This window comes from Poecilia formosa, unplaced genomic scaffold, assembly GCF_000485575.1.
Source record: "Poecilia formosa unplaced genomic scaffold, Poecilia_formosa-5.1.2 Scaffold141, whole genome shotgun sequence".
In the NCBI taxonomy this organism is placed as follows: Eukaryota; Metazoa; Chordata; class Actinopteri; order Cyprinodontiformes; family Poeciliidae; genus Poecilia; species Poecilia formosa.
Window position 1 is genome coordinate 1,287,926 of NW_006800080.1, and position 26,969 is coordinate 1,314,894.

Here is a 26,969-nt window from a genome sequence, read left to right on the forward strand (position 1 = left end):
CCAATCACTTCAATGGCCATGTGTGGATAAAACCACACACCTAGACATACAGGCTGCTTCTACAAACATTTGTCCACCGTGGTACCAAGAAAAGGTTGCTACAAATGTGCATCTAGTCCAGTTTTGAAATTACTATGGAAAGTTAGCTTACCTGTGTTTACTCAATAGAGTCCAGTACAGAACGGATGCAAAGCAACCACGTCATCAACCCAGCATGCATTGCAGAGGTGAAAAAATGGCGACCACCAGGGGTGAAAAATATGACTAAAGATATACGATCTTTAAAATAATTGAGTTTTGACATGTCACAAACAGCAATTTTTTTTTGTTCGTAGGAAAATTACAACATATTTAGGCCAACAAGTTCAACTAATCATGGATCCCTATAAAATGGTAGTCTGTTAGAAAGGACCAGGCTTCTTGTAAATTTTCTAATTTTATATTTTGGGTTACCAGTTTTGATCCAGTTAGTTAAAACTGTCTAATTGAGGTCCTAACAGCTTAATTTCTTAAGCTGCCTGATGCAGCGGCATTTGGAGTGATTCAATAATCCAGCAGTTTTAAGGAGTGATTGAGCATTCTTGTGTTTTTTTTTAGGCTCAATCACTTAATAGCTTTAGACAAATGTCTAAAGTGGTCTTTCCGATTATGTTAAGCATGCCAACTGTATTTGGTGTCTCCTGTATGTTCAGACATAACATAAACTGGTGAAATTGAAAAAAAAAAGAAAAAGAAATGCATGAAAAATACCTAAATGACATTTCACATATGTATCTTTTAATTAACACGTACAGTTGTCGGGAAGAGTTGTCTGATTTTTATTTCATTTATATGCAGATGGATGCGTTTTCAATTATTTTTGAGTTCCACATGTTAAAAAGATTTTTAATTGCTAAATCCTGTTTCATTATTATGAACTCTAATTTGTATGTATCACTTGAGTTTTATATTTATATTTAAAAATATATTTTGTAAATAACATGTCAGCTGAATTCTGTGTGATCATTTATCTTTACCACAGACCAAAGCGTAAGAACCTTTTGTAAATAAACACCTGGCTAGTAAATTGCTGGGTAATTAATGTTACATCTGCTGCCATTTTTCATGCTGTTATACTGGCCTTTGGATGGTAATTACTTTGGCCTACGTAAGGATTCACTGCACATCACAGTCACTGGAAAGATTTGAGAAATTATCTAATTAATGTGGCTATACTGCATATTTGATTATAAAATAAGTGCATAATAATTAATAGACAGTGCTTTGTGGGTAGAGAAGCCCTTCAAGGAAAGTTTGAAATCCAACTTTTGATTTGTGATACGTAGCATTCAGTTTTCACTTTCATGTTTCTCAAAAGACATTTAGAAAGCTTTCTTGGAATTTAAGCTCACAACGCTACTACAGTTATGCAAGCTTTAGGGAGTTTCAGGAACATGTTTGCATTTGAACCTTCTTTTAAATTTATGTGTAAATATAAATATTCATTAGCTTTCATAAAAGTAAAAAAAACAAAAAAACAAATCTAATCTAAAAAAAAATCTAATGTGGTTTCATAAATGAGCTTATGACACTTTTCAGTTAAAAAAATATATAACGGTGTCTTTACTGTGCTACATATCTCGTGATGTTGCATGATGCTGCAATCTCTAAAGATACAATCCTAGAACGCCTCCAGTTCCATTTAGGCCAGAGTTTTAATGAAAATACTCGAAAACCAAAGTATCTGCAAAATTAAGGCCAGTCTTTAGGCGAAGTAAACAGAGAGGTTATAAAAATGTGTAGAAAAATGAGCCATCTTTCACAAAATGTCTATTTCCAACTATTTGTCGATATGTCCTTCCTATTATAAGTTTTATATCCACTTTTACAACTGGTTGTTTAAAATATGTAGTATTTACAAGGAGGGAGTCATTCACCATAACTTTGATTTGATTTGATAAAGGGTCATAATCACACCATATCTTATATGGATCTGAAATCCTATCAGAACCATAACCATAACTAATTAAACATAATATCTACAAGGTCCAGCAGAAGTGAACTAGTAAGTTGTGTTCAGAAAAATGGGCACGAATAAGCGTGGATTGGACAATGTGTGGACATAAAAGAGAAGAAGCAAAGATGTAAAATAAATGGTGGCAGAGAAAAAAAAAAAAAACTAGCATATCAAAATAAAACCAGTTTACAAAAACATTGTATTATTAATAAATTCTTGCTTCATTATTTAAAATGCATCAGTCTTATCCTTATAAGACAAATACATTATGCTATTTGTTTAAATAAAGTTGATAGTTCTATTTTGGGATTTAATTGTTATAAGGGGTTGGCTGTTGACTAACACTATGGAAGAGACTTAATGCTGGACTTTCTTCCTACATTCAATTGCATAATATTTTAACTTCGCAATAAAGTGTTAAAAAAAATAACACAAACAGAATTTAAAAACTCCAAAGCTTTTTTTTTGTTTTGTTGCACAATTTAAAATGAAGTTGTGAAAAACACTGTAGCAGGAAAAACGACTGCAACTACTTCTGTATACAGTGCGTAAATTATTTTAATTTTTGTTCGTTCATGCTTTTATGTTGAAAGTCCGCATTTGTGACGCCCAGTTAGTTTGGTTAATCACCTGACTTGGTAAAACAAGTTTCGATTTAGTGGCATGTCTCTGTACTATGCAATCTAACAACACTTGTGGAAAGAACTGTTCGTCATTTTAATAACCTGAACCGTCTTCTTCAAGTCATGGCTTTAATCTTTGTAGTTGTGATGCTTTTAGCTGCTTTGCACGACAGCGGTGAGTACATCGGATGCCTTTGGCGTCTCTAGTTAATTAGGCTCATATTGTATGGGTGCCTGGAAAACTTGCTGACAAAACACAAATCCCACCCTGTTAACCAGCTCCTATAAATACATGCAGTTCATTAAGTCGTGCTCCGTTGTGATATGAAGTCTTATTCCACTAAATATTGCCTTGTGGGTAGAAGTATGGAGAGACAAAAATGCCGCAATATAAATAAATGCATTGCTATTTTCTTCATACCTAAAACTTCGAATGCATTTAATGAGTCAGAAAGTAGATGTGTTCAGAATTTTTTTTTAAAATATATTAACAATTTGATCATCTGTACTGTTGTTCTTTTAATTATCTTATGTTATTTAATTATTGCTTGCATTAGTGCACCATAACTACAAATTACCATAAGAAATAGTGAAACAATTATGCTCTTTTTACTGATAGAAATTTGTTAACTGTTTGTTTTAATCAATTATCTATGTGTTTACCTTTTCTAAAATTGATTTAATCTATTTTTAATTATTTACTTTTTTATTATTATGGCACATTTTGTCTTCGATAAGATGGAACCTTGCGCTTTGCGTCTTATTATGGAGACCACATGGTGCTGCAGAAGGCCCCGCAGAAAGCTGTCCTGTGGGGGTACGGCAGTGAGAGGGAGCAGGTCGCGGTCTACCTGACGAGTTCTACTGTTCTACAGAAAGTCTTATCAGACCCTGTGACAAACGGTAAATCCAGCACATTTGTTTCTTGTTTTGTGTGTGTCAACAGGAAAAGCTTATTTTTTATATATATCTGTGGGGTACAGGCTACAAACTGAGGTCATTCCTCAATTACGCCAATTATCATCAGACGTGAGGGAGGGATTTTCACCGTTTCCCTAATCAGAGTTAAATGAAGCGATCAAATGATTTTGCGAACAACACAGCCAGCAGCCAACTTGAAATTATGATTATTAATTAGGTGGAATTACCAATGTTTTCATGAATGCTTCTTCACTGAAGTGCCACTTTTAAAAACCCACCATGGCATATCGGAACTAATCAAGCTTAATTATGTTAGACACATTTATTGTATGTGATGGTATTACTTACACTTTCAATTAAGACAATCACCTGGAACTGAAAACCAAAGCTTGTGGTTAGGAAACAGTCTATGAAACATAATTTTCTGCTCTATAACTGAGTCTGTCTTGTGATATAACTGCAGGCATTTGTGTATCCATAGGTTTGGAGCTTAGGTCCAATTTTTTGAAAACAGATATAGGAATAAATAAAAATGAATTAACTCCATTTATCAAATATAGGTAGTGTATGTGATGGTCATTTTGCTTCGAGATCGTTATATTTATCATGATTTGATGAAGATGTCAATAAAGGCTGGTACCTACAAATTACTGTGCCTTTTCTGCATTCTTACTACTTCATAGATGGTTGGACCTTGTTTTAATTTCTCCAAAAACAAAGTTATGTTTACAAATTACTTACTGAAACAAATGCCCACTTTTTCTTTCACAATTCATTGTGGAAGTTGGTCTTAACATGAAGTCCACAAAGTGAGTTTTATTACATATCTTTATTTCAAACACACTTATCCATAACATGGAAGTAAAACCTAAAAAAATAACCTCAAGAAAAATAAAAAGCAATGTAGATTAATCAGAAAAGCATTTCATGTAAGCATATCTTCTGGCTTCAGTAATTAGCTTACAATTACAATTATAAGGTGTGGAATGAACTGTGCTGTGTTTTTGTTGCTCGGCTTTTGGTTTTTTTCCCTTTCCAATTGTTTCACATAGTGTGTGCATAGGGTGTTTTCAGCCAGAGACAGTTTCAGATGGGTGAGGTGAAACCACTCCTCACCTTTCCAATGTCACAAATGTTGTCTTTGTTTCCTAACCAGTAGCGTCTGAGAAAATTTGCTCACTATTTTCTTTTCTTCTGTGTTGTCAAGAAGTGGATATACAGGAAGCTAGTTGTCTTGCAATAGGAAGGTTATAGTTTTGATTCCAACTTCCTCCTGTCACATGTTAACAGATTACCCAGAGTTCCCTATGAATCTGGATATCGGTATGCACGTCTGTTAGTGTGATTGGGTGAATTCACATTAGTGTGAAACGCTTTAGGTCAGTGAGTTTGATTAGAAAACTGCTTTATGAATATAGTCAATTTACCAGATATTTGACTTATTCTTGTATTTTGCCAAGAATCCATTTTCTGTTTACTGCAATAAACGTGACATGGTGTATTCGCAGAAGGCAGACCATTGTCCAGATATAGAAGTTTTGTTTTGGAAAAGGTTTGGTTTTAAAGGCTCTTTTTTTGTCAGTGAGTTTTAAAATTATTTGCCTTCATAAACAAAAACAGTAAGGCTGTTATGTGTTTTTTTTTGTGCTGCTCACACAAATGGCCAGGATTCTCCTGCAAAAGAGAATTTTAATCTCAATAAAATTATTGTGGTGAAATAAAGAGTAACAATGATGAAGATTTGTGATGACATTTCTCCTTTAAGCACACGTCTAAATGCATTTTCTAAAGCAGGGGTTTTCAAATGCAGGCCTCGAGGGATGGTGTCCTACAATTTTTAGCTGCGTCTGAGCATCAACACACCTTAGTCAAGTAATGAGGTCATTAGCAGGACTCTGGAGAACCTGACTGCATAATGAGGAGATAATAAAACCATTTGATTTAGCTTGCATGTGCACAGCTCAGAACACAAATACCACACATCATTGCAATTCCATAGATGTTTTCTTATCACCACATTTATCACTTGTTCTAAATAAAATGAAGATAACTGTACCTTGTGATCCTCAACAGTTCTGCAAGTCATTACTGTAAAAGGACAGAGCAGGTTAACAGCATAGCTCAATCACCCATCATTCAGATTGTGAAATCGCCAATTTTACGAGCTTGTTTTCTGGCTTTGCCAAGCCTGTAGATTCCAAGTCAAAAATGTGTCATCAGTGCAGTGTCGGGGTTTTAACTTTTTTCACAAGCTACATCGTGTGACAAACTAATTTTACCCACCATTGCAAATAATTCAGAATAAAACCCACAGAAAATATTTTGGTTTGATTGCATGTATTGATGATTTCTTTTTCCTCCAACAGGCATTTGGCAAGTCACCCTTGAGCCCGTTGACGCTGGTGGTCCCTACAGCATATACGCTGTAGCTGAAGGTAGCATAAGTAGCCTGAAAGATGTGCTGTTTGGAGACATTTGGCTATGTGGAGGCCAGAGCAACATGTTATTCACAGTGTCCCAGGTAAACTATGTGCAGTAAACACCTGTCTGACTGGATCTGGGACTGAAAGAAAACATTTAACCCTCTTCTTACTAAGTCACTGGAATAGCTGCCAGGTGCTGTTTGCAGTTGGGTGGAAATGGTCAGGTGCTATATATATATATATATATATATATCAGTGCTAGTGCATACTAAGCAGCAGTTTATGTCCACAAAGATAACATTGTGGCTTTAGCACAGTGAACTTTAACTATCCCGCACTAGTTTTCTGCTGGACCAGAGAAAGGAACTGCTTTCATCACGAGTTAAAGGCAGCCTCATTGGTTTACAGCAGCCATATTTAAATTGTCTCAAAAGAAGAGAGGATCAAGCAATAAGTGAATGAAATGCTTATAATTATGTAATTGTGTGACTCTGATTTGACCTTTGAATGGCAGCAAGGCAAACAGGATTTTCACACAGTCAATCTGTCTTGCCGCCTCCTGCATGAGTCTCAGTTGAGAGCTGGAACTTCCTTGGGGGGGAAAAAACCTTAAAAGTTAGGATAGTTCAATAGAAGATCTGGTCTAAACTTCACAGTTTACTTATTTCATTTTCTTTTTTATTCTCAAATAGATTTTCAATTCATCTGAGGAGCTTGCGCTCTCATCTAAATATCCTCATGTAAGGCCTTTTATGACGGCTTTGAACATGAGTAAAACTGAGCTGATTGATCTCATCCAAGTGGAAATACCCTGGTCTGCTCCCAACAGCAGTAAGACTGTTTCTTCCAATAAACTGTTCAATGTTTTAGTTCTGTGTACTGAGCTATATGAGGGGAATGATTGCACAACATACAGTGGCAATGTTTAATGATTTAATCTAATATCGGATGGACAGATTTACTGTGGATTTTCTCTCATCCCAACAGTATCAGAATTACATCTACACCCCACCAATATTTTATAAAATGTTTCTTAGGAGCTTTCACACCAATAACACCGTTTTTGTAACCATCAGCTATTCAGCCAAAGATCAGCGAGGGTGTATGTAGAAATTTGAGTCTGTGTGTAATTTAGACTGCTGTCAGGATTTTTTGAACATCCTTACAGGATGCATTCAACCAGGCATCCAGTTCTTGGTTTTTGTTTGTTTGTTTGTTTTATGATCATTCCATGCTACTACAGCAGCTCAAACTTGTAGTTAATAGCCACAAATTAATCCAATATTCATTGTATGTAAACTTCTCACCTGAGCTTTATAATATTTCTGACTTACAGGTGTGCTGGCAGAGTTCTCTGGGTTGTGCTGGCTCTTTGGGCGTTACATGTATGAGAAGTTGAATTACCCCATAGGACTGGTGGAATCAAGTTGGGGAGGCACACCAGTAGAAGCCTGGTCGTCCACAAGAGCGCTGAAGCAGTGTGGACTGGTGCCGAGTGAGGACATGTATGAACTTGAAGACGACATAATCCAGCAAACTGAAAAGTATGTCTCCTTATTGTTTAAAACCCTTTAAGCCCTAAGTTTCATATATCCACCTGGATATTTTTGCTTATTTTAATTGTACAAAGTTCTTTAATGTCTGGTGAGTAAATACATTTTCCCATTTCTCCATCACAACTGAAACTTTCAATATCTAACAGTTATTGCAATTTACCATCTATTAAAAGAGTGTTTCATGAGATTAAGCCAAAGAAAAACATGCTCCCTGCTGCAGCAGGAGTAAAATTACCATAGTAACCCAATATTGGCTGGAAAGTGCAATGTCTCCCCTTTCACAAGCTGTTGGAATTTTTCAGATAGTGCAAAGTATCGCAAAGATGGCGTGCAAAAAATGTCATCTGCGACACCTTTCGGGCGATAAGGGTTAACAATCTCTGCTCTCTGCTTGTTCTGATCCCTCAGTTCTATGCTGAACAGCACCGTTTTGTGGAATGCAATGATCCATCCATTCCTCAATATGACCATCTACGGAGCCATCTGGTACCAAGGTAGCAAAGCCATGACATATGAAAGGCGTTTTGAGAAATTTATACTCCACAAAAATCCATAAAAATGTTTTCTCCTTTCCAGGTGAGGCGAATGCAGAGTACCATAAGGACAAGTACAACTGCTCATTCCCTACAATGATAAATGACTGGAGGATGGCATTTCACCAAGGCTCGGGGGGGCAGACTGCTCCTGACTTCCCATTTGGATTTGTCCAAGTATGCAGCGCATTTTGCTCTTTAAATTTAAAAAAGAGCCAAACAAGCAGAAGACACAAAGCAATATTTGTATTTCTACAGTTATTTTGCATCAGGTATATTATTTATTTGCATGTACAGCTATCCACGTACAAAGAAAGCGCCACAGATGACGGCTTTCCAGACATTCGCTGGCACCAGACTGCAGACGTGGGATTTGTCCCAAACATTAGGATGAAGAACACCTTTATGGCGGTTGCTTTCGATTTACCAGATAAAACTTCACCATATGGCACGTAAGGATGCAATTTCTAAAAATGCTGTGCACTTAGAATCTGTTCAAAATTTGAATGCACTTGCTTTGGACAGCAGTCGTCCATGTTGGCAGAAATTCATGCAGCTGTGGTCTTCAGGAGCGTAAATCAGCCAAAGTGTGGCCACAGTAGAACAAAGAAGTGTGAGCTATGCTGTCAAATAATATGACAATATTTCAAGTGTTGAGGAGAAAAATGCAGGAGTTTTTTGAGGACAGAAATAAATGGAGAGAGATTTGTCCGGATTTCTTCTATATTTTACTGTATTGACTATCTTTAGTCTTCTTTGCTCATATTCTGTAGCAGTGTTATGGAAAATAATTTTCTATTTCAGAATCCACCCTAGAGACAAACAAGATGTTGCCCACAGACTAACGCTGGGTGCCAGAGCTGTGGCTTATGGGGAAAAAGGCATCTCTTTTCAGGGACCTTTCCCCAAAGTAATTGTGCCGAGTAAAAGCACAGTCAACGTCACCTATGACCAGGGGATCTTCGTTACACCATCTAAAGACATATTTGAGGTGAGGATCGCAGCAGAATGCAGGTGCTACTCTATACATTACAATATTATTAAAGTTATTTCAGTTATTCAATTCAAAAAGTGAACTTTGTATATCACGGAAGTCCTTTACATATAATGTATTTCAAGCATTTATTGAGTGGAAGAAAAACATTTTCAAAAGCAACAAGGACAACTGCAGCAGTCTGTTCAAAAGTTGGAGGTAGATTCTGCCCTCATCCACTCTGTGTGGAGAGCAGCTGGAGTCAGAATGTCAAGTGGTGCCTTTCCTTTAGCATTTTTAAGATGCCGCTCATTGCCCTGCTCATTTCATCGGGGGATGGCATAAGAACTCAAAAAGACAAGAATGTCATCATTTGTGCCCTGAATTAGTCTGATAATACGTAGCTGCAGACTCAAAGATCCCACAACCCTAAATCCTGTCCATTTCGTGTCTGGCACTTGCACAAAGGAATCTGTCCACGTTCTACATTTGGTTCACGGCTGTGCATAAATAATGTAAATTGATTGTAAATGTAGCAGTAAGGGGTCAGAGGTCGGATGACGTATGGTGACCGTCATGTTTAGACATTTGGGCATGACATCAAAGAATTTATGAACAGCAAATGGGCTTTAAACGGTGAGGGCTGAGAAACGACTTAATGAGTTTACCATGGCTTTCTTCTGTGTTAATATAGCTGGGAGTGAGAGTTTCTTCTGCTTTTATAGCACTAGTGGGGAAAATTATGACCATTTTACTACCATATATCATTAAGAAGGATGTTACCTCAAATGCTAAAGTTAGTATTTGAGGCGTTGGTTTCTGTCCGGGACTGAATTGTAAGGCACTTTTTCCCCCCCTTCTTCTTTGTCAACCATATAAAGTCTTTAATTTGTGAAAATTTAAAAAAATGGTACTGGGTGCTCAAAACTGGCTTACCAAAAGCACACAGATGTTTAAAGTATGATTGTCGAATTTCTTGCGTTAAAACACTTCTGGACAAGAGAGAAAAGGTACTAACGTGACTCTTCCAAAGTTCTCCTTTGTATTGAAAGTAAATGTAGCATTTCATTAGAACACCAAGGTCCTAGAGTCTAGAGGAAGAGAAAAGTGGCAATTAATCCAAGTTGTTTGAGATCCAGTGTGCAGTTTCTACAGTCAGTTTAGATTTCGGGAGCCAAGCTTTCTATTGGAGTATTGTAGTTGACATTATTGGACTCAATAATGCAGACAAGCTAAAGTCAACTTTTAAAGCAACCTCAGCAGAAGCACAGGCTGATCGCCTTCACGGCACATTGTTGCAACAATTCACGCAAAATGAACTCTGACCTTGTATTATATTGTACATGGATTTACTTCTCAATAGCCTATGTTGTGAAAACACTTTTTTTTTTTAAATAAGTCTTATGTAGTCTACACATACTTTGAAACCAAGCTTTGGGTTTCCATTAGCTGTAAACTAAATAAATTGAACAGAAATATACACTTTAAATTAATGCGGTGTAATAATTATATGCATTTTTTACTTTTAAAATGGTTACTGAAATAACTTACTGGAGTAGCATTTTTTTCACCATTTTCTTAAAGTTCTACATTAACTGACCTTGCATAATGTAAAACAATACTACTATACCTTTAGATGTTAATATTGTATTTGACTGGAATGACAAAAAAAAAAATCATGTTATAATTTTTGTTATTTTTAATTGCAGATCTGTTGCTCAGAGAAGAATGCGTCATGTGAATCCGACTCCCTTTGGTCACCAGCTCCCATTATGGTTTGGAATCAGATCACCATCCAGCTGTCTGCCTCTGCATGCCCACCATCTAAAGTTGCTGCTCTTAGATACGGATGGAGCGACTGGCCCTGTGAATTTAAAGCATGTCCTGTTTATGATTCCAGTAAGAATTTACCTGCGCCTCCTTTTATCGCCAATCGATACGCAGGCAATCAAATTTGGTAAAGCACCTAAACTAGAAGGTCAGGGGGAAAAAATGAAGGGATTTAAATTTATTTTTTTTCTCTTTTCTAATTAACAAAATCCACTATTTTTATGAACAGTGAAATGACTGGTAAAAGCATACAATTATGCCCGCAAAGGTGTCTAAGATATGTTGACTCTACTGTTTTTTATGACGACAATATTGAGTACTGTGACAACTTGAGCCAGTTTTCTCAGGATAAATGGATAATTTTATGATCATACACGCATAAGAATGTCTAAACTTTGTTTATGCTGTAATGTGTGTCATCAGGTGATGCAATAAGTCTGATTTCTTGGTGTAACGAGGATTATGTTGTGAAAACCATTGTCTTAATATTTCACCCATTCTGATTTTATAGTTTTATGTCAAATTATTTTTCAGAATCAATTCTGTCGTTCTCTTTTGTATTCACTACAAATCCTCTCAAAACAAAGTACTGTTCATTTATGGGTGATATTTCTACAGAAGTTGAGATTTAAATACGGAGCCTGTAGAAACCACAGACCGGAATAGATGGGAAAGAATGAATGGGTGGATAGAAAACAAGGAGAAAATGCTAAAGGATATTGGACAAACTGCAGATGGATGCATACAAGTTGTAGATGATTTATAAGTCTGGGAACATGTTTTTCCAAGTCATTTTTTTCCCCCCAAAAAAACCTGGAAACACCAAAACTATAGTAGATCATTGGATTATTATAAAAATTGATAATTTCCTGAAAATGTGTAAAAATCGGATGTGCAGGGTTCCTAGAGGGTCTCGAACATATTTCTTTGACGTATTTTCCATTAAAGTATTGGGGAGGAAACTGTACTTTGACTGCGTTTCATATTGTTTAAATTTTAAATCCCTTTGTTTTTGTCTTTTAAACCATCATTTGATCGACGTTCCCATCTATCCACCCAGCCATGTTTCAGTCAACATTGTGTGTTCATTCATTGTAATGCTTGTGTGTATATTTTGAAAAATGAGGAATTGCACTAATTTGTCTGGAATGTTAAAAATGTGTGGAGATGCTGATCTATCATTTACTTATTTTTATAATGAAGCAAACAAATGTAAAATAAATCCATACTCTTGGGACAAAACACTTAAATGGCATTTTAATTCTATTTGCAACTCTTCGTGATTATACACAGCTATGTAACGTTTGCTTCTGTAATCCACGTTGATCGACAAGATTGTACACTTTACAAATGGAACAATATAAAGAATTTCTACAGACATCAACCTTTATACTAACATACAGAAACCAGATATTTGACTCATTTTTTGCGCACAACAGCTCAGCCATGTTTACCATGTAGACACCCTTGGGTATTTCATTGGAGAAATCCTGAAAGATCACACACTAGAAATGTTTGAGTTCAACAAGCCTCGGATTTTTGAAATGGTGAACTGAAGGAAAAAAAAGACACGAGTTCAGAGAGGACTCTCAGGAGCCAAAATAAGAAGTGGAGGGCTTCATGGTGGGAGAGGTCTGGTGTTGCTGATGCGAGGAACTAGGAGATGGAGGCGATTGTCCTGAAGAAAGAAAAGACTAAACATTAACGGGTGCATTCATTCACAGTCAGCCAGCGGACCACCTGGGCAACCTGAGGGCAAAGTTCATAGACTCCCTGGAATAAGGAAGCCAGAAATCACTTGTCAAAGAGTTCTGAGTTTATTACAAGCCAAACAGTGATAAACCAGCAGATAACTGGTTAGCTCTGGTTATTTGGCGTATTCTGCAAGTTTACTGACGTGTTTATTACTTCTATCTTAAATCAAAGAGTTTGATTTCCAACCTGATCAGGTGATGTGCAAACTATGCCAACCTGGTAAACTGGTTACTACAAATGGTGTGCATCCAATGCCACAAATAAGTAAATACCGAAGAGTATCTTTACTTTAAATGTAGGCTTCACCACAAAGAACTCAGTTTTATGATTCAATGACATTTCATGTTTGCCACAATAATGGGGAAGAAGTGGGTTTGATGTTTACATGTACTAAACAAAAGTTCTGCTTCCCTCATACAACATAATTATGGTCGGTCAATCATTGAGGACAACAATGAACTGGTTATATTTATGTAAGCATCTTCAGATATGCCACAGTTTTAAAATATTTACAAGATATATGTAACAATTTCCAATTGTTTTTATTGATATAAAAAATAATCATGTTGCTGCTACTTTGAATGTCACTATTTATGTCAATTTGTTTTGTTTTTTGTTTTTTTTCATACCTGACTGAAGCAGTTCTCCAAGTTACATGAACCACCATAAAAAGGGGCAATCTGCCATACTGCATAGCATTAACATGCTACCGCACCTGTGATGTGCTCCATCTTGAGGCTCCCATCCAGGCCTTGGTGTCTCAGGTAGGCCTCGAAGCTAATCGAGGCGTCATCTTCTGATAGGCTGTGAGAGAGCTGGCCATCACCATGACGACACACCTCGAAACGAATCCATCTGTAGCTGGGTGGTGAAAGCAAAATTGCACAGTTAAGAAAAAAGACCATTAAAGACCATACTGCTGAGCTGCAGCTGATTTTCTATTCTGTGGTTGTCTAAACTCTATAAACTTAGCGCAAGTTTGCAACAGTTTTGTTCTTCAATACTACAAATTCAAATCAAATAAAGAAACAAGGTGCAGTTGGACGCAACGTAGGCCATAATATTCAAATGTTTCATGCATTAACAATTTACATTCAAATCACATGTACAGCACATTGGACTGATTCTGCCTTTTATCCCCAAGTCTGATGTAGATTCCTATTGATGAATTTAATAGAGTGGTAAAACATTATCACGAGTGGAAAAAAGTGGAAAAAAAAAGTGGGACAATCACAACTGCAGTGGAAATCACCATTGCAGTCTAAAACAATATTACATCACATGATATTCAAACATCATGCAGCCACTTCAGTTGCTACCACATGATCAAAATTCATAAAAGCAGCACTGTAAAAAAGGAGAGTCTTTGACAGGAAGCTGAACAGCGGTTTGTCATGAATGAAAAGATATGAGGGTATATTAAAGCAAATTTTAAAAACACAGCTTTGTTTTAAAACTTCCATTTTCTTTTAACTTCACATGCTTTGTACTTTAAAACTAAATGTTTCTATTGTGTTCTTAGAGGGAAAAATTATTACAGATTGCATGACATTTTTAAATAAGTAAAATTAATGATTAAATAAATAACAAATCACAAAAAGTGGCTTCAAAGTTTTTTTTTTGTTTGTCTTTTTTTGTTTTTTTTGTAATATGTGGAACTACTGCCAGTTGTTTAATCAAAATTAAGCTTACTGCACAAATTTTATTTACCTAGTTCAGCATTTGTTTTGACTGGTTGTTGCATGACTCTTACTTTACTTTTCACTTTGTGTTAAATTCTAATTTGAAAAATATTCCATAAACACAATGTGACTGAAACAGATCCGAAAACTAAGTGTGTAAGAAGGATTATAGCTTATATGCAACAGGCTAAAAGAACTCACTTGCTACATTTGCGAGCTCCAGGACAGCTCTGGATGAGATTCTGAATAGTCGGATGAGAGAAGCCGAAGAAGTCCGCTCCTGATGGAATTATGGGCGCCACGGCCTGGGAACTAAGAAAGGAAAATGTTAAAGATAATCAGTATTAAGTGTTTTAAGAACAGTCACAAAAAAACTAATTAGGCTCAACAATTTTTGTTTGGCACCTATATCAACCATGTGTTTAGACTGAGACATGATTTTGTTTTTCTATTTTAAGTACCTCAGGAATAATTAGTAGGGCTTTTTGTGGTTAAACATTCTACCTGTTGGACGCGATAGCCTTCAGCAGATTTGAATGGCATGTTAGAGCAGAGGAGGCTACAATGGCATTCTGAGGATCTTCTTCAGGTACAATCTCAAACTAGAGATGGAAGGTAGAAAAAAAAAAAAAAAAGATTAACCCACCATGCAATAAATCTGCTTATGTGTGTTGACCTCAGAAGACTTTATGTCAAATCTGTGATTTTAACATCTGTGTGTTTTCACCTGTGGGCCTGTCCCCCCGTCCTTAATTTGGCAGGTGTAGAGGCACTGCTGCTCAGGGTGTTTCATGCTGGCATAGACACGCGTGCTGCAGAAGCCCACTGGGTATATGGCACACTCATCATAAAACAACGACCTGTCTGTGATTATCTGAAGAGCAGCCAAGAAGATCGGATTCAATAAACAGAGGTTGGTGTTAGCTACAAATATATATTAACTTAATGCTATAGCTATATTATTAAAGAGTCTTCTCAGATGCTAACCTCTCCTAGGCTGTAGACTGTTAAACCTCCGAGTACGATGGGAAACACGGGACGGCCCGACGAGTCCAGCGGAATGGGCTGCACCAGTCTGCGTGACCCGTCTGCCAGCTTCCTCTTCTTGGACATCTTCTTTGGAACTGGAGACACATTTTGTGACATTTACCTATATCCGAACAAGTCACGCGTATATGCTCGCTTTCACGCTTACATTCTTCCTTTCCGTTTTCCTTTCCCCGGTCTTTCCTTTCTTTCTTGGGTTTTTTAAGGAGACCCTCCTCTCCTATTGACACCAGTGACATCGGGTTATGTACCAAAGACGAGCCTGAAGCCCCTGCAGCAGGAGCTGAAGTCAGTGGCGCAGGTGGAACAGAAGGAACGGAGCTGGAACTGGGTGTCGGCAGTAGCTCCCCCTCTGACAGAGTCTGGTACTGCAACAAGGACTTTAATAAGAACCTAGACGACAAGAAAAGTAACCCAATTTACCACACAGCTTTGGAGATCTGCTTGAAAAAAATTAAGTACAAAATCTATATTTATATGTACTTACTTGCGCTCCTCTTTTGCTCTTAGAAACTTCTCTTCTGTGTGAGCAATTTCATCACAGAGTGCAGCATTTTCCTGAGGAATGGAGAGCAGTACAGTCAGGCTGCACGCCAAAATACTCACATTTCTCATCACCTATACATGCATCTCTGCAGTCAGTGAAAAGAAAGTACATAATAAAAAAACATCATCATGTTCAGGTTCTCCAGGCATGAAAGGCGGCTGGCTACCTTTCAGATCTTTACATCAACAGGTGAGTTATTAGTGCAGAAAATGGCTGCATCAAATAAGTGATGCTAAGTTTAGATACGAAGTCAGGGTTAAACTTTTTAACAACTTTTTCGATATGGCTTTGTATTTATTTTACATGCATTACCAGTGTGCTGTGCACTGCTGTACACTTGACGTTAGATTAAAATTATGTTGGAATATGATAAGAATCAGATCAATTTTAATAATAGAGAAGAGTAATCTTTCACTTGTCACTCAGTGTTTGAGCACTAAAATGACACCATAAAGAAAACCCAGAACTGAACAAAAATGTGCTTTTTTTTTCTCATCACTATTTGTACAAAGTTAGTATATAGCATTTAGCTAAATCCATATTTGTTCTAAGGATGTAGCTCATTGTATTCATGAGAAACAAAACCTTGACAAACATGAGTGCAAAGTTTCCTTACAAATATCATGGTGCGAGCAGCTTTGCGCAGCCTCTGGTACTTCAGTCTGTACTTCTCGTTCTGGTTTTTTCGCTGGCCTCTCTTTATCTTCGGTTTCTGCTCAGAGGAACTTGAGGGAGAGGGAAAAGCAGGCATGGAGGCCCCGGAGCCAGAGCTGGAGGCTCCGCTCTGAGGCGCCGGCGGCGGCGAGCTGAGGAAAGCCTGGGCTGTGAGGGCCTGCTGCCGCTCCTCATCGGTCTGCAAGGAGGCAGAGAGAGACAGGAAGGTGTTCAGAGTACGTGAAGCTGTGTTGCTTTCAGCTTAGTGGAATGTGGACAGTTAACAGAGGATCTCGCATGAAATGCTATAATGACAAACAAATAACAAAATATGCTCGGACTGTTGAAGCTTTAGATGGAACATTCAAATGTCTCCAAAGGCACAAGTGCCACAATTCGATACATCAAGAAGTCGTTGAATAAATATTTGCATATCTAATAATTTCTATGAAAATGTAAACACATACGTGAAAGAAACACACTTCTCAATAACTATTCAAATGAAATATTTTATTTACCAAAGGTGAAAATAATTCTGCAAATGTGCATTCCTTATATTTCATAATCATCTAATATAATCTGTTTATTTTATGTAATTTTATTTTAGTCTATCATGCCTAAAATCATCATGCCTGATGATTGACCTGAGTCAATCATCAGGTGGGACTCAGACTGCTCAACCTCAGGGTCTGCAGTCTGAGTTGTTGTTCAGGTTAACCAATCAGATGTTTGGGTTCTTTTGAAGTTGTACAGAGGCAGTTTAAATAATTTCACTATGAATTACAGCCTATGATTTGCAAAAAAAAAAAAAAAAAAATCGAATATTTTAATATAATGAATTAATATCTTATCTATGAAATGTAATTGGATTACACTGTAGTTAATAAATATTTAAATATTACTGATGCTTTAATTATTTATTTAATGTACAGTCACATTCCATAAATTAGGGTATTATTGGAAAGCATCTCAAGTAAAACACATTATAAAGATTAATTCCACAAAGACTGATGTTTTAAAGATTGTATTCATGTGAATTATGACGGCTTCTTGCTTACCACTCATAAAAAGGTGACATTTAGGATTACAATATTATGTCAGACCAATAAAAATTATTTTTAATGCAGAAATGTTAGTCTAATGACACAGAAATGTGAGTCAACCTACAGGCAGTTTAATATCTGCCTGTAGATTGTTATTTTGAAAAGCTACTTTTAATCTGACAAACAAGACACATTGGAACCCATATTTACTAAATATGACTAATTTCTTTGTATTTAATTCAAATTATTACTTTAATAAATATTTAACAAACTATTTTTTGGATTGTGGTATGTAAATATTTGTCCAAAAACAAATCTACCAACAAACTCTGCATACGTCTAACATAGATCTTCTGTATCTACGGTGGCCTCAGTAGTAAACAGTACATCAGAAAATGTCTATGTACATTTTTGTAAATTAAATATTGCTTTTAGGGTTGGTGTAAAACAAACGTCCGTTTCCCAGAAAACTCACCAGTAATGCAAAGACTCCATTTCTGTTTTCAATCCTCTTGAATCTCCTGCTGCCTTTTTGTGTCTGAAACATAGTGTGAGACTGAGGCCGAATGCATTGGGGGAGGAAAATCTATTTAGCCTAAATCTGTCGGTCAGGTTTAGGTAAACTGTATCCTTGTTAGCTAAAGCAGTTCTAAGGATTATGCATGTTGGCTCTAAGCAACCCTTCGACATAATCACAGTTCAAAAATGTTCATATATGATCAAATATGGTCAACAAAGCAGGATGGGAAAACATGGAGAAATTAAAAGACATTCACACAAACGCAAGGGAGAACTTCAATAGTGTAGGAAAATAAACAGTCCTTACTTCACGATACATGACGGCTTCCAGGCTCGATTTTGCACTGTTGAGAACATAACAATGAAATCACAGGTAGGTTTAGAAATAACTAATAAGAGTGTGACAGAACATCATACAAAATTTACAGTTTTGTTCAAATTAATGCATGCTAACGTCACCGAATATCAAAAGAGGAACTTTTAGTGTTAAAATGCACACGAAAACTTTTAGCATCAAATGAGAACGAATACTGTACTTGGATTGAACAAGTCCCCGGTCAATGATTCTCTGCTTAATCTCCTTTATGTGCATGGGACGGCCAGCTTCCTCCAGTACGATCTTGCACCAGAAAAAGCAAAATTACCGCCACAGAAACCCAAATAAACGGCTAAAGCAGCAGATGCTGGCAGAATTAGGTGTAATAAATTTGCGAGTAATACCTGAGCGGCATCAAGCCATGTGAGATTTGGTTTCTCAGTAATTTCACTGGGTGGTTCACTGCAAACGGATAAACAAACACATAAAACATAACGACGATGACTGAATCAAAATAAGATGACGCACTGAGAAATAGGTAACTGGTGACCAGAATACATTATGTCTACTTATCCTAATTCATTCTGAGCATGTAACTGAGACACAGCTATAAACAAAAACAAATCATAGAAAACACAATGTACAAGAATTTTAAGCCTCTGGAAGGTCCAAACTTCAGCCCCTCTTCAGATTTCCAGAGACAAAGTTAAAATTCAGTGTGCAGTTAAGATCTTGTTCATATAGCTGAGTACAATAAATTATGCGTATACACAACTTGTTTACCATTTATGCTAATGCACAAAAAATACGTTTAGCAACAACTGCAGTATTTTTGAACAGACCTCTCTAGATTCTCTGCTGTTCCAGACAGGCTTGCTATACTGTCCAGAGCAGGAAAAAGAGAGTAGTTTGTCTGCCCATCAGGCTCCATTTCAGATTCAAACGAGTTGAGTGACTCCATTGACCACAGGGCAAATACTCTGCTGGGGAAAATAGAAATATTAGAACAGCCAGTACAGAAACTAAGACTTCGTGTATATGTATGGTCTAGCGTGTGGTAACAACATTAAATACAGGAATCATAATTTGTTTGATTTCCAGCAAACGAATACCTGCAGCAATGCAGCAAAACCTAAGGTGCTCCTTTCTGTTAGGTCCTGTGACAAGCGGAACCTTTGTGTTGTTTACTCTCAGAGTGAGACTGAGACTGAGCGCTAATGCTAACTAGCCGACATGTTAGTGATTCTCTATGTCTTTTTAGCAATTAAGCAACAAGCTTTATTTTTATGAACACACATTTGATTCAGTTTCCATCTAAAAGAAAAAAAAAAAACTAGACAATGTTGTTATTCCGAGCATTTCATTCGTGAGCACTTTTACAGGATATCCGGTTTTAACCCAAAATGAATTAACAAATTAAAAGTTCCGTCACTGCAAAAATAGAAAGTTTTTCGCACATGAAAATAGTAGTGGTAGTATTACATATAAGCGATTTGCTGGCCCTAATAATATGATTAAAATTGAATACATGTAAAGTACCATGAAAATGACCAACTTAAGTCTAATTTTATTTTTGCTGTTAAACTTTCGAAATTGGTTCATAAAGGTGTTATATGTATGTTTTTGTGCATTATTTATTTATTTATTTATTTATTTATTTTGTGTGTGTGTGTGTGTGTATTCTGCAATTCTTAACCTAAAACCTCAAGAGGTCAGTTCTGTCAGACTGTATAAAACTAAACTTGTGTTGTTTCAATATTTTTTAAAGCTACCTAAAGTTTCCAGTCCATAAATAAAGATGATTATTTTTATAGTTGTACCATTTTCTATTTTGTGCCAGATCCAGGTGACCAAATATAGTAATTTTCAGAGTTTTGAGTTATACAGAAGCCCACTGGCAATATTCTTCAGATGTAATTCTGGAGAAACAAAATAAATTCTGACAGTGTTGTAAGGATCTGGAAAAGAGTTTGTGTCTGGAAGTTTTGGCACAGTGCAACAATTTTCACCTCAAGTCAAGATGGCAACAGATGTCTTAGGATTTGTCTCAAGATTTGTTTCCATCCTCTCACCCTTTTTATGTACTCAAGCCTGTATAGTCATGGAATGCCAATTTATCATTTCTGGGTTTAAGAGCAGTCACTCAGATACGTGCTATTATTTTTTCTTGGACTTCCTCTTAAGTTGCCAAACAAGCTTTATGACACCAACTCTGAAGATTGCCCTATCCAAACAAAGAAATTAAACATTTCCCAACACAGTTTGTAGACAGGTCAACATTAACCAAATGGTTTAAATAGTTGACTGTGTTACGCAAGCCTGCATTTGTACAAATCCATTTTACAATTTATTTGTAATACAGGAATGTGTAGTGAGAACTTTTAATCCAAAATTGTGAAATCTGGCTTCCCTGAAAGAAGTAAACATTTCAAGTGCTCCAGACAGAAAACAGCAGCTTATCCTACTGCATCAAGTATTTTCAAAATGGACGATATTCAGTTTATTTCACCCACCTAAGCACTAACTTGACCCTCCAAGTGTTTTTTTGCTGCCATGTTATGAAATGCAGATACACTGAATTTTATTTTATTTCAAATATTTTCAGCTGTACTGATTTATATTCCTGTTTACAAGTGATTCATTTCTACAAGTATAAGGGAATCATTTGTACTGCCCTTGTAAGAGTATGGAAGCATGGCATATAGGACTGATAAAAATAAACAGCATGTATAAAATTACATGGATTCAGAAAGCAGTGTTGGAAAAACATTTGCAGGCAGCTGGGAACTAAAAAAACATGTTTTCTTCATTTCTGGAGAGCGAAGAAGAAATGTCTTCATGTGTCTTATAAAAAAAATAAGCGAGACATATGAACAAAAAAATTTATTGAGTTCAGTGACATAATCTGTATCTTGTTCATAAAAAAAAAAACACATGTTCTGTTTTATCAAAATGTCAAAGAAAAATTATTCTGGTATTTGATTATTACGTCTAAATGCATTTGCATGGGAACCCTCACAATGAGCTAAATTGGAAGAATATATAACTCTCAAAACATCCCATAAAAAGAACAACACATGCTAAACATGGTTTTCATATTGCACAATAAATCCTTAACACAGTACAGCCTTTATACAGTGGTCATCATAGACTGCTGTTCAGTCATGCAACAGTATAATCTGTGTTTAACAACTACATGTGTAGTTAGGTTTATTTTTTAGCTACATAAAGTGTGGGTTTCCAGTAAGTCAGCATCCCAGCCAAGAATTTCCTGCAATTATGTTCACCACCCGCTTCTGTCTGAAGTCATATTGGTAGGATTTAGACCCACTGAGGAGGAACATGCTGCCTGCAGGAGCAAAACAAACCAAGAACTCTAGTTTAAAACTATGAAAAACAAAAAAAATATTTAAATGCAGTCTATATGTCCTTGTTGAAAAAGAACTAGTATGCATTTTCTTTAAGATTAGATTTAAGATGACCCACCACCATCACCACTACTATCATGAGAGGTGAAGGCGAAACACGTGAATTCTTGGGTTCACAGAGTTTCTCTCAATTTACCATGCAACTTGAACGCAGCGTCAACCTTTCTCGGGATTCCACGCCAGTCTGTTTGTATGATTCTGGGGAAGCCGGGATCCATCTGACTCTTTTGCTCATCATACCTGAAGTGAAAGAACAATGCATTAGAAAGTTTATTGCTCAAAATGTCTGGCTGCACTGCAAGGCAAGCAGCAAAAGTGCAGAATATATGTAAAACATTTTTTTTTTATTGGTTCCCTGAGGTCATATTCTGTTTATGTGCAGAGTGTGTCGGAGAGAGATATAGATAGAAATATGAATGCAATAACCTGGCTGCATAAGTGTACAGTCCTTCACTGGAGCACCTTTTCAAAACCTTTGAAAAAGTTTTTCAATTATGTTAGACTGTGAAGATAGGGCTTTCATTGGGTAAATCTACAGTATTTCTTTCATGTATATTTCTAGGCTCTTGCCTGGCAATCTGTGAATGTTTCCTTCTGTCAGTGAAGTCTTTCTTTGGTTAACTTGTTGAAGTTTATAAAATACATTTCTCTTCAGTTTTCTAGCAAATATTTGGAGGTGTACAATCATATGTTGTTGCTATTTGGAGCTGTTCCACTTTGAAAAAAAAGAAAAAGAAAAAAAAAATTATTCACTGAATAAAAAATAAAAAGTTTTTTTTTTTTTTTTTTAATCAAAATTTCCCGTACCTCCATCAATGTTGCTGCAGGCCTTTTTTCCAATATCTCTGACCAGTTTCTGTCTTGTCTTGCCATCAAATTAGATGAAAAGTCTAATATTGCTGTCATACTGCCTGTCTTTATACATTGCTGTTGTGTAAAGATGATGCTGCAGAATTTCTATGTTTTTCTCTATTTCTCTATATTTATTTTGTGTGATGAGATGCGTTGACCCTTTCTGACCTCTCTGTAAAATGTTTTAGGTTAAGTAGATCCAATGTAGTTGATGGTAGGAATAAATTCAAGAAGGGTTAGGTTTAGATTATTTCACCTTTTCTTTTGTTTGTTTGTACTTCAAGTTGAAATGCAGGGGATCCATAACACAACAAATGTGAAAGGTGTTTAATTTCTTACATTACACTAAACTGGCATTCTAACAGAGAGTTTAAATTGGACACATCCACTGTATTATAATTATAAAATCTCTATTTTTGACAATGAACAAGTGTTAAATTATTTTTATCTGTTGAACTTTTTTTTTATATATATAATACAACTGAGAACAGCTGTCTTACAGACGTCACAAGTGGCAGACTTTCCCAACTAAGCACATATTGTAGCATTTAATTATTGGGAACTATGTTTTCAAATTGTGTCTGATAAGAAGAATATTCCAAATGTAAAACATTTGATTAATTAACCTGTAATAAAACTGTCCGATGAAGAACATGGTTTTCCCATATTCTGGAACATGAACGGCAGCATCAACCCGCCTTACGCTGGACGGGAAACCAAACTCTGAGATGTTGCCAGCTGTGCCTCGTGTCTTTAACTGTTGCACCACCCAGTACTTATGACCTGAAAAAAAACAAACAAAAAAACAACACAGCTGTGTGTATGCACTTCGAAGACACAATGAAAAACACCAACATACCACAGACGCTGCCAAAATCGGCGAGCCTCTTGCATGAACTGCAACACTTAAGTTGCAAAAGGCTGTAATTTGGGCGTAATGCTGCCTTCTCCAGCTGGAATTCCAGCCATGTCATGATGACACAGACTGAGCAAAGCATTGCAGAGGGCCTTTTACTTTACCAGTGAATAGGTATGCCATGCCTTTGGCTGGGATGTCATAAGCTGCATCGACAGGAGAACCTATGTCGGGTAAATATGTGCTGATGTGGCCTTCCCTCAGCCGATTCCAGTAAGTCAGCTTTGTTGTTCTCATCCATAAGAATCTGGATTTATCAACAAAAAAAAAAATAGAGCTACACTTAAAACTTAATCAGCACACTTTGCTGTGGTGTGATGCACAGGGTACCTGTTCTGAAAGAAAACAATCTCATTTTGGATCACAGCAGCCGCATCAAATAAGAACATGGGATCACATTTCTTTGGAACTCTAGGTCGATTTTCAGCTTCTATCTCGGGTTTGCCTGAGTAACAGAGTTAGAAACATTGTGTTTCATTTGCCCAATTTATTATTTTTATTCAGAAAATATTTCACTGAGAATAAAATGTGTTCCTCACCATAAAGCATTTGGATCCCCAGTACATCGTCAGTGGAAAGAGTGTATTGTTTGCTGCTCTGATGTCTGTAACTGGGGAACATGACAGCAGAGGGGTCTCTGGAGTGAGTTAAACCAAGCGAGTGACCAAGTTCATGAGCTGCAACAGCAAACAGGCTGAAACCTGAAATCATAAAAAAAAAAAAAATCTGCATTAGCTCAGTTGGAATATCTTCAAATGATGCACTGATCATGCACTCATTTGAGGGTTTAAAAAGATGTATTGCACTGCCAAATTGTTGAGCGCCCATTTATCTGTATTGCAGGTTTGTCTCAAATTGGTTTGTTGACCACAACAAAGATTATAGTCACCTGATCTCTATCCAATAGGACACTTTTGGGATGAGGTGGATGAGAAAATTTGCATCATGGATGTGCAGCCAGCAAATCTACAATAGCTGTGTGATGTTGTCATCTCAACATTGACCAAATTCTACCAGTAAACAAGAGAGATAATTTTTAAAGGCAAAAGATGGTTCAACATGGTTCTAACAAAGGGTAGCTAATAGACAGGTCACTAGGTTACTTTATAATATGCTTTGGTCATGCTATTAATCTTTTTGTGATCAGAAGTACAGCATTAAGCCTAATTAAATGGATTTTGTTTTCCGAATACCACAGACCTTGCCCCCCTGTCGTCCATGTTTCATCTTCATCAAAGTGTACATCTCCACCCATCCCCTCACCAGGCTGAAAGGCATGGGCCAGCACTCCTCCAGGTCCATCGAAGGGTGAGAAGTCTCCATGAGCTACAACAGCATGCAGAAATACTTCTGAATGAATGTCCTATGATTTATATATTTTTTACACTTGTTTAAAGCCAAGCAACTCCTCACATGTGTTTTCAGATTTACCTCTGTGTGCAAAGGAGAGGACAATATCAGCTTTGCCATGGTTGACCTTAACGAAATTCAGAGGAGCTGCGTCACTCCACATCTTCAGGGCTAAACGAAAGGACTTTTCCACATCCTCTCTACTCAGGTCTGGGGTATACTTTGCTATCCTGCACAAGGCATCAGACATAATTCCTGTGTGCAATAGAAATGAACAACTTTACAATATTTTTATTTGCTGAAGTAAAACAGTCTCACTTGTAGGAGATGGTACGGTTCTTCCATTTGGGGTGATAAGGATAAAAGCTATAGTTGTCCACATCAGGAACACCGCACCTCGGTTTCTTCATGACATCCATGGTGTTGGAGTCCAGGATTCCTGTTTCTCTCAGGCCAAAGACGTTCTGCATTTGCCTGACCTTCTGCTCCATGGCTGACGCAGACCTGATCTTACGTGTTGAACCTCTGTGGCCTCCGAGTCTGAGACTATAGAACCTCCTTAGGTAACTCTGTTGAAATGCACAGGAAAACTCTTTGCACCCATTGAACTTTTTCACATTTTGTCATGTTGCAACCTCACACTTTAAGATGTTATGCAATAGACATGAAGAAATGCATGATTTTGAAACAAAAGCAAAACAACATATATATATATATATATATATATACTATAAATTTGTCTGCAACTGCAGGTTTCTACTTGATTTTATTTTAATAATACATTACCTTATGGTGGAAAGTGGTCTATTTTCAATTTTTGATGGTTATTTTGTGGTACAATCTTGTATTTTGAAAATGTACATTGTTTGTTGTCATTAGACATTTGGAGAATAAGATTACAAACAAGACATGCACTAACAAAAACCAAAGCTGTGAAAACTGAAGTCTGATTGAGATGAATTACAATTTATTACAGTTAAATTTACCACAAAATTCCTCGTTGCTTGATAATTACTATATTCACATGTGCACACATTTTTCAATAAAATTCTTTACATTGTACAATAGAATGTACAGTTAAAACTGATTAGCTTAGTTGTTGTTGTTCTCACATGTTAATGAAGCACATGTTTTCTGAGAGGCAGTACAGGCAAAAACAAACTAACAAAAGAAAAACCCTGCTCACATTATAGTTTAAGTATAATTTTCAATACTTGATCAACTAGGGCTTTATAATTTTTATTGGACAATGTCTTATTTTGTGAAAAGAAAAGTAATGCATTATTACCTTGTATAAATAAATTTTAATAACAGAATAGTGGAAATCTGTTTTATATGGCTGGAGTATTAATTTACAGTTAAAGGGCATGACAAAAATTACAAATATTCTCTATAAAACGATTTTTCATAGCAATATATGAAACCAGACTGCAGTACAGCTAGTTGCCAACAAACCTTAGCAAGCTGAACATCATCAGGAGTCAGATGTTGATCTTCCTCAGTGGGTCGAGTCCACGAGATTTCCACCAACATCAAAGAGCTCAAAACGAGTGTCCAGGTGCAGACCAACTCCATATTTCAATGTTCATTTCACCATCCTGAACATCTGTTTTTATATGAGAACATTCATGAGGTAGTTGGGAAATCACGTGGTCTAAAGCTGTTTCATCATGATTGCTACAGCGAGACCTACCTGGAGGTTTGTGGTTGTAACCTAAATGCCCGCCTATGTCTGGAATTTATTGAAAACTGTGTTTTTTAGAGTATAGAAATGAGTGCTGAAAGCTATTTTCTTTCTATTAAGTCATGCCTAAACCTGCAGCCATATGTGAGGAACACATAACTTGGTTTCTGCTTGTCTGTTTGTCAGTCTACACCCCATACAGATAGTAAAAATGAGAATTTATGACACCAACCACAGAGCAACTCAAGAATATTCGATAGACATTCAAATGGCAAATGTGTATTAAGGTGTTCAATTCTTTATTTAAAACAAAAAAAGACA

At 36.6% G+C, this 26,969-nt stretch overlaps 3 protein-coding genes across 5 annotated transcripts; 1 reads left to right on the top strand and 2 right to left on the bottom strand.

Annotated features, from left to right (window-relative positions):
- Positions 1–2,603: 2,603 nt before the first annotated feature.
- On the top strand, positions 2,604–12,099 carry siae (sialic acid acetylesterase). The gene is made up of 10 exons (XM_007562777.2): positions 2,604–2,794; positions 3,358–3,522; positions 5,907–6,061; positions 6,656–6,794; positions 7,300–7,507; positions 7,928–8,013; positions 8,096–8,229; positions 8,350–8,504; positions 8,857–9,043; positions 10,735–12,099. The coding sequence occupies exons 1-10, from the start codon at positions 2,743–2,745 to the stop codon at positions 10,984–10,986; spliced, it is 1,533 nt and encodes a 510-aa protein (XP_007562839.1). The 5' UTR covers positions 2,604–2,742; the 3' UTR covers positions 10,987–12,099.
- tbrg1 (transforming growth factor beta regulator 1) lies at positions 12,087–19,756 on the bottom strand. 3 transcript variants are annotated; one of them, XM_007562776.2, is made up of 15 exons: positions 19,531–19,755; positions 19,261–19,398; positions 18,823–18,880; positions 18,639–18,721; positions 18,410–18,446; positions 18,059–18,121; positions 16,503–16,739; positions 15,827–15,897; positions 15,488–15,732; positions 15,280–15,416; positions 15,020–15,166; positions 14,797–14,894; positions 14,494–14,604; positions 13,326–13,471; positions 12,089–12,533 (listed from the first exon to the last, which is right to left on the bottom strand). In XM_007562776.2, the coding sequence occupies exons 2-15, from the start codon at positions 19,377–19,379 to the stop codon at positions 12,445–12,447; spliced, it is 1,641 nt and encodes a 546-aa protein (XP_007562838.1). In that variant the 5' UTR covers positions 19,380–19,398; positions 19,531–19,755; the 3' UTR covers positions 12,089–12,444. The 3 variants fall into 3 exon arrangements, with proteins under 3 accessions (XP_016532260.1, XP_007562838.1, XP_007562837.1); XM_007562775.2 differs by having other exon boundaries at positions 19,261–19,401; XM_016676774.1 differs by lacking the exon at positions 18,059–18,121 and having other exon boundaries at positions 12,087–12,533; positions 19,531–19,756.
- A 1,609-nt stretch (positions 19,757–21,365) lies between these two features.
- On the bottom strand, positions 21,366–26,890 carry mmp20a (matrix metallopeptidase 20a (enamelysin)). The gene is made up of 10 exons (XM_007562778.2): positions 26,420–26,890; positions 25,283–25,533; positions 25,046–25,194; positions 24,815–24,940; positions 24,154–24,315; positions 23,945–24,059; positions 23,719–23,861; positions 23,325–23,481; positions 21,983–22,086; positions 21,366–21,767 (listed from the first exon to the last, which is right to left on the bottom strand). The coding sequence occupies exons 1-10, from the start codon at positions 26,537–26,539 to the stop codon at positions 21,667–21,669; spliced, it is 1,428 nt and encodes a 475-aa protein (XP_007562840.1). The 5' UTR covers positions 26,540–26,890; the 3' UTR covers positions 21,366–21,666.
- Positions 26,891–26,969: the final 79 nt, after the last annotated feature.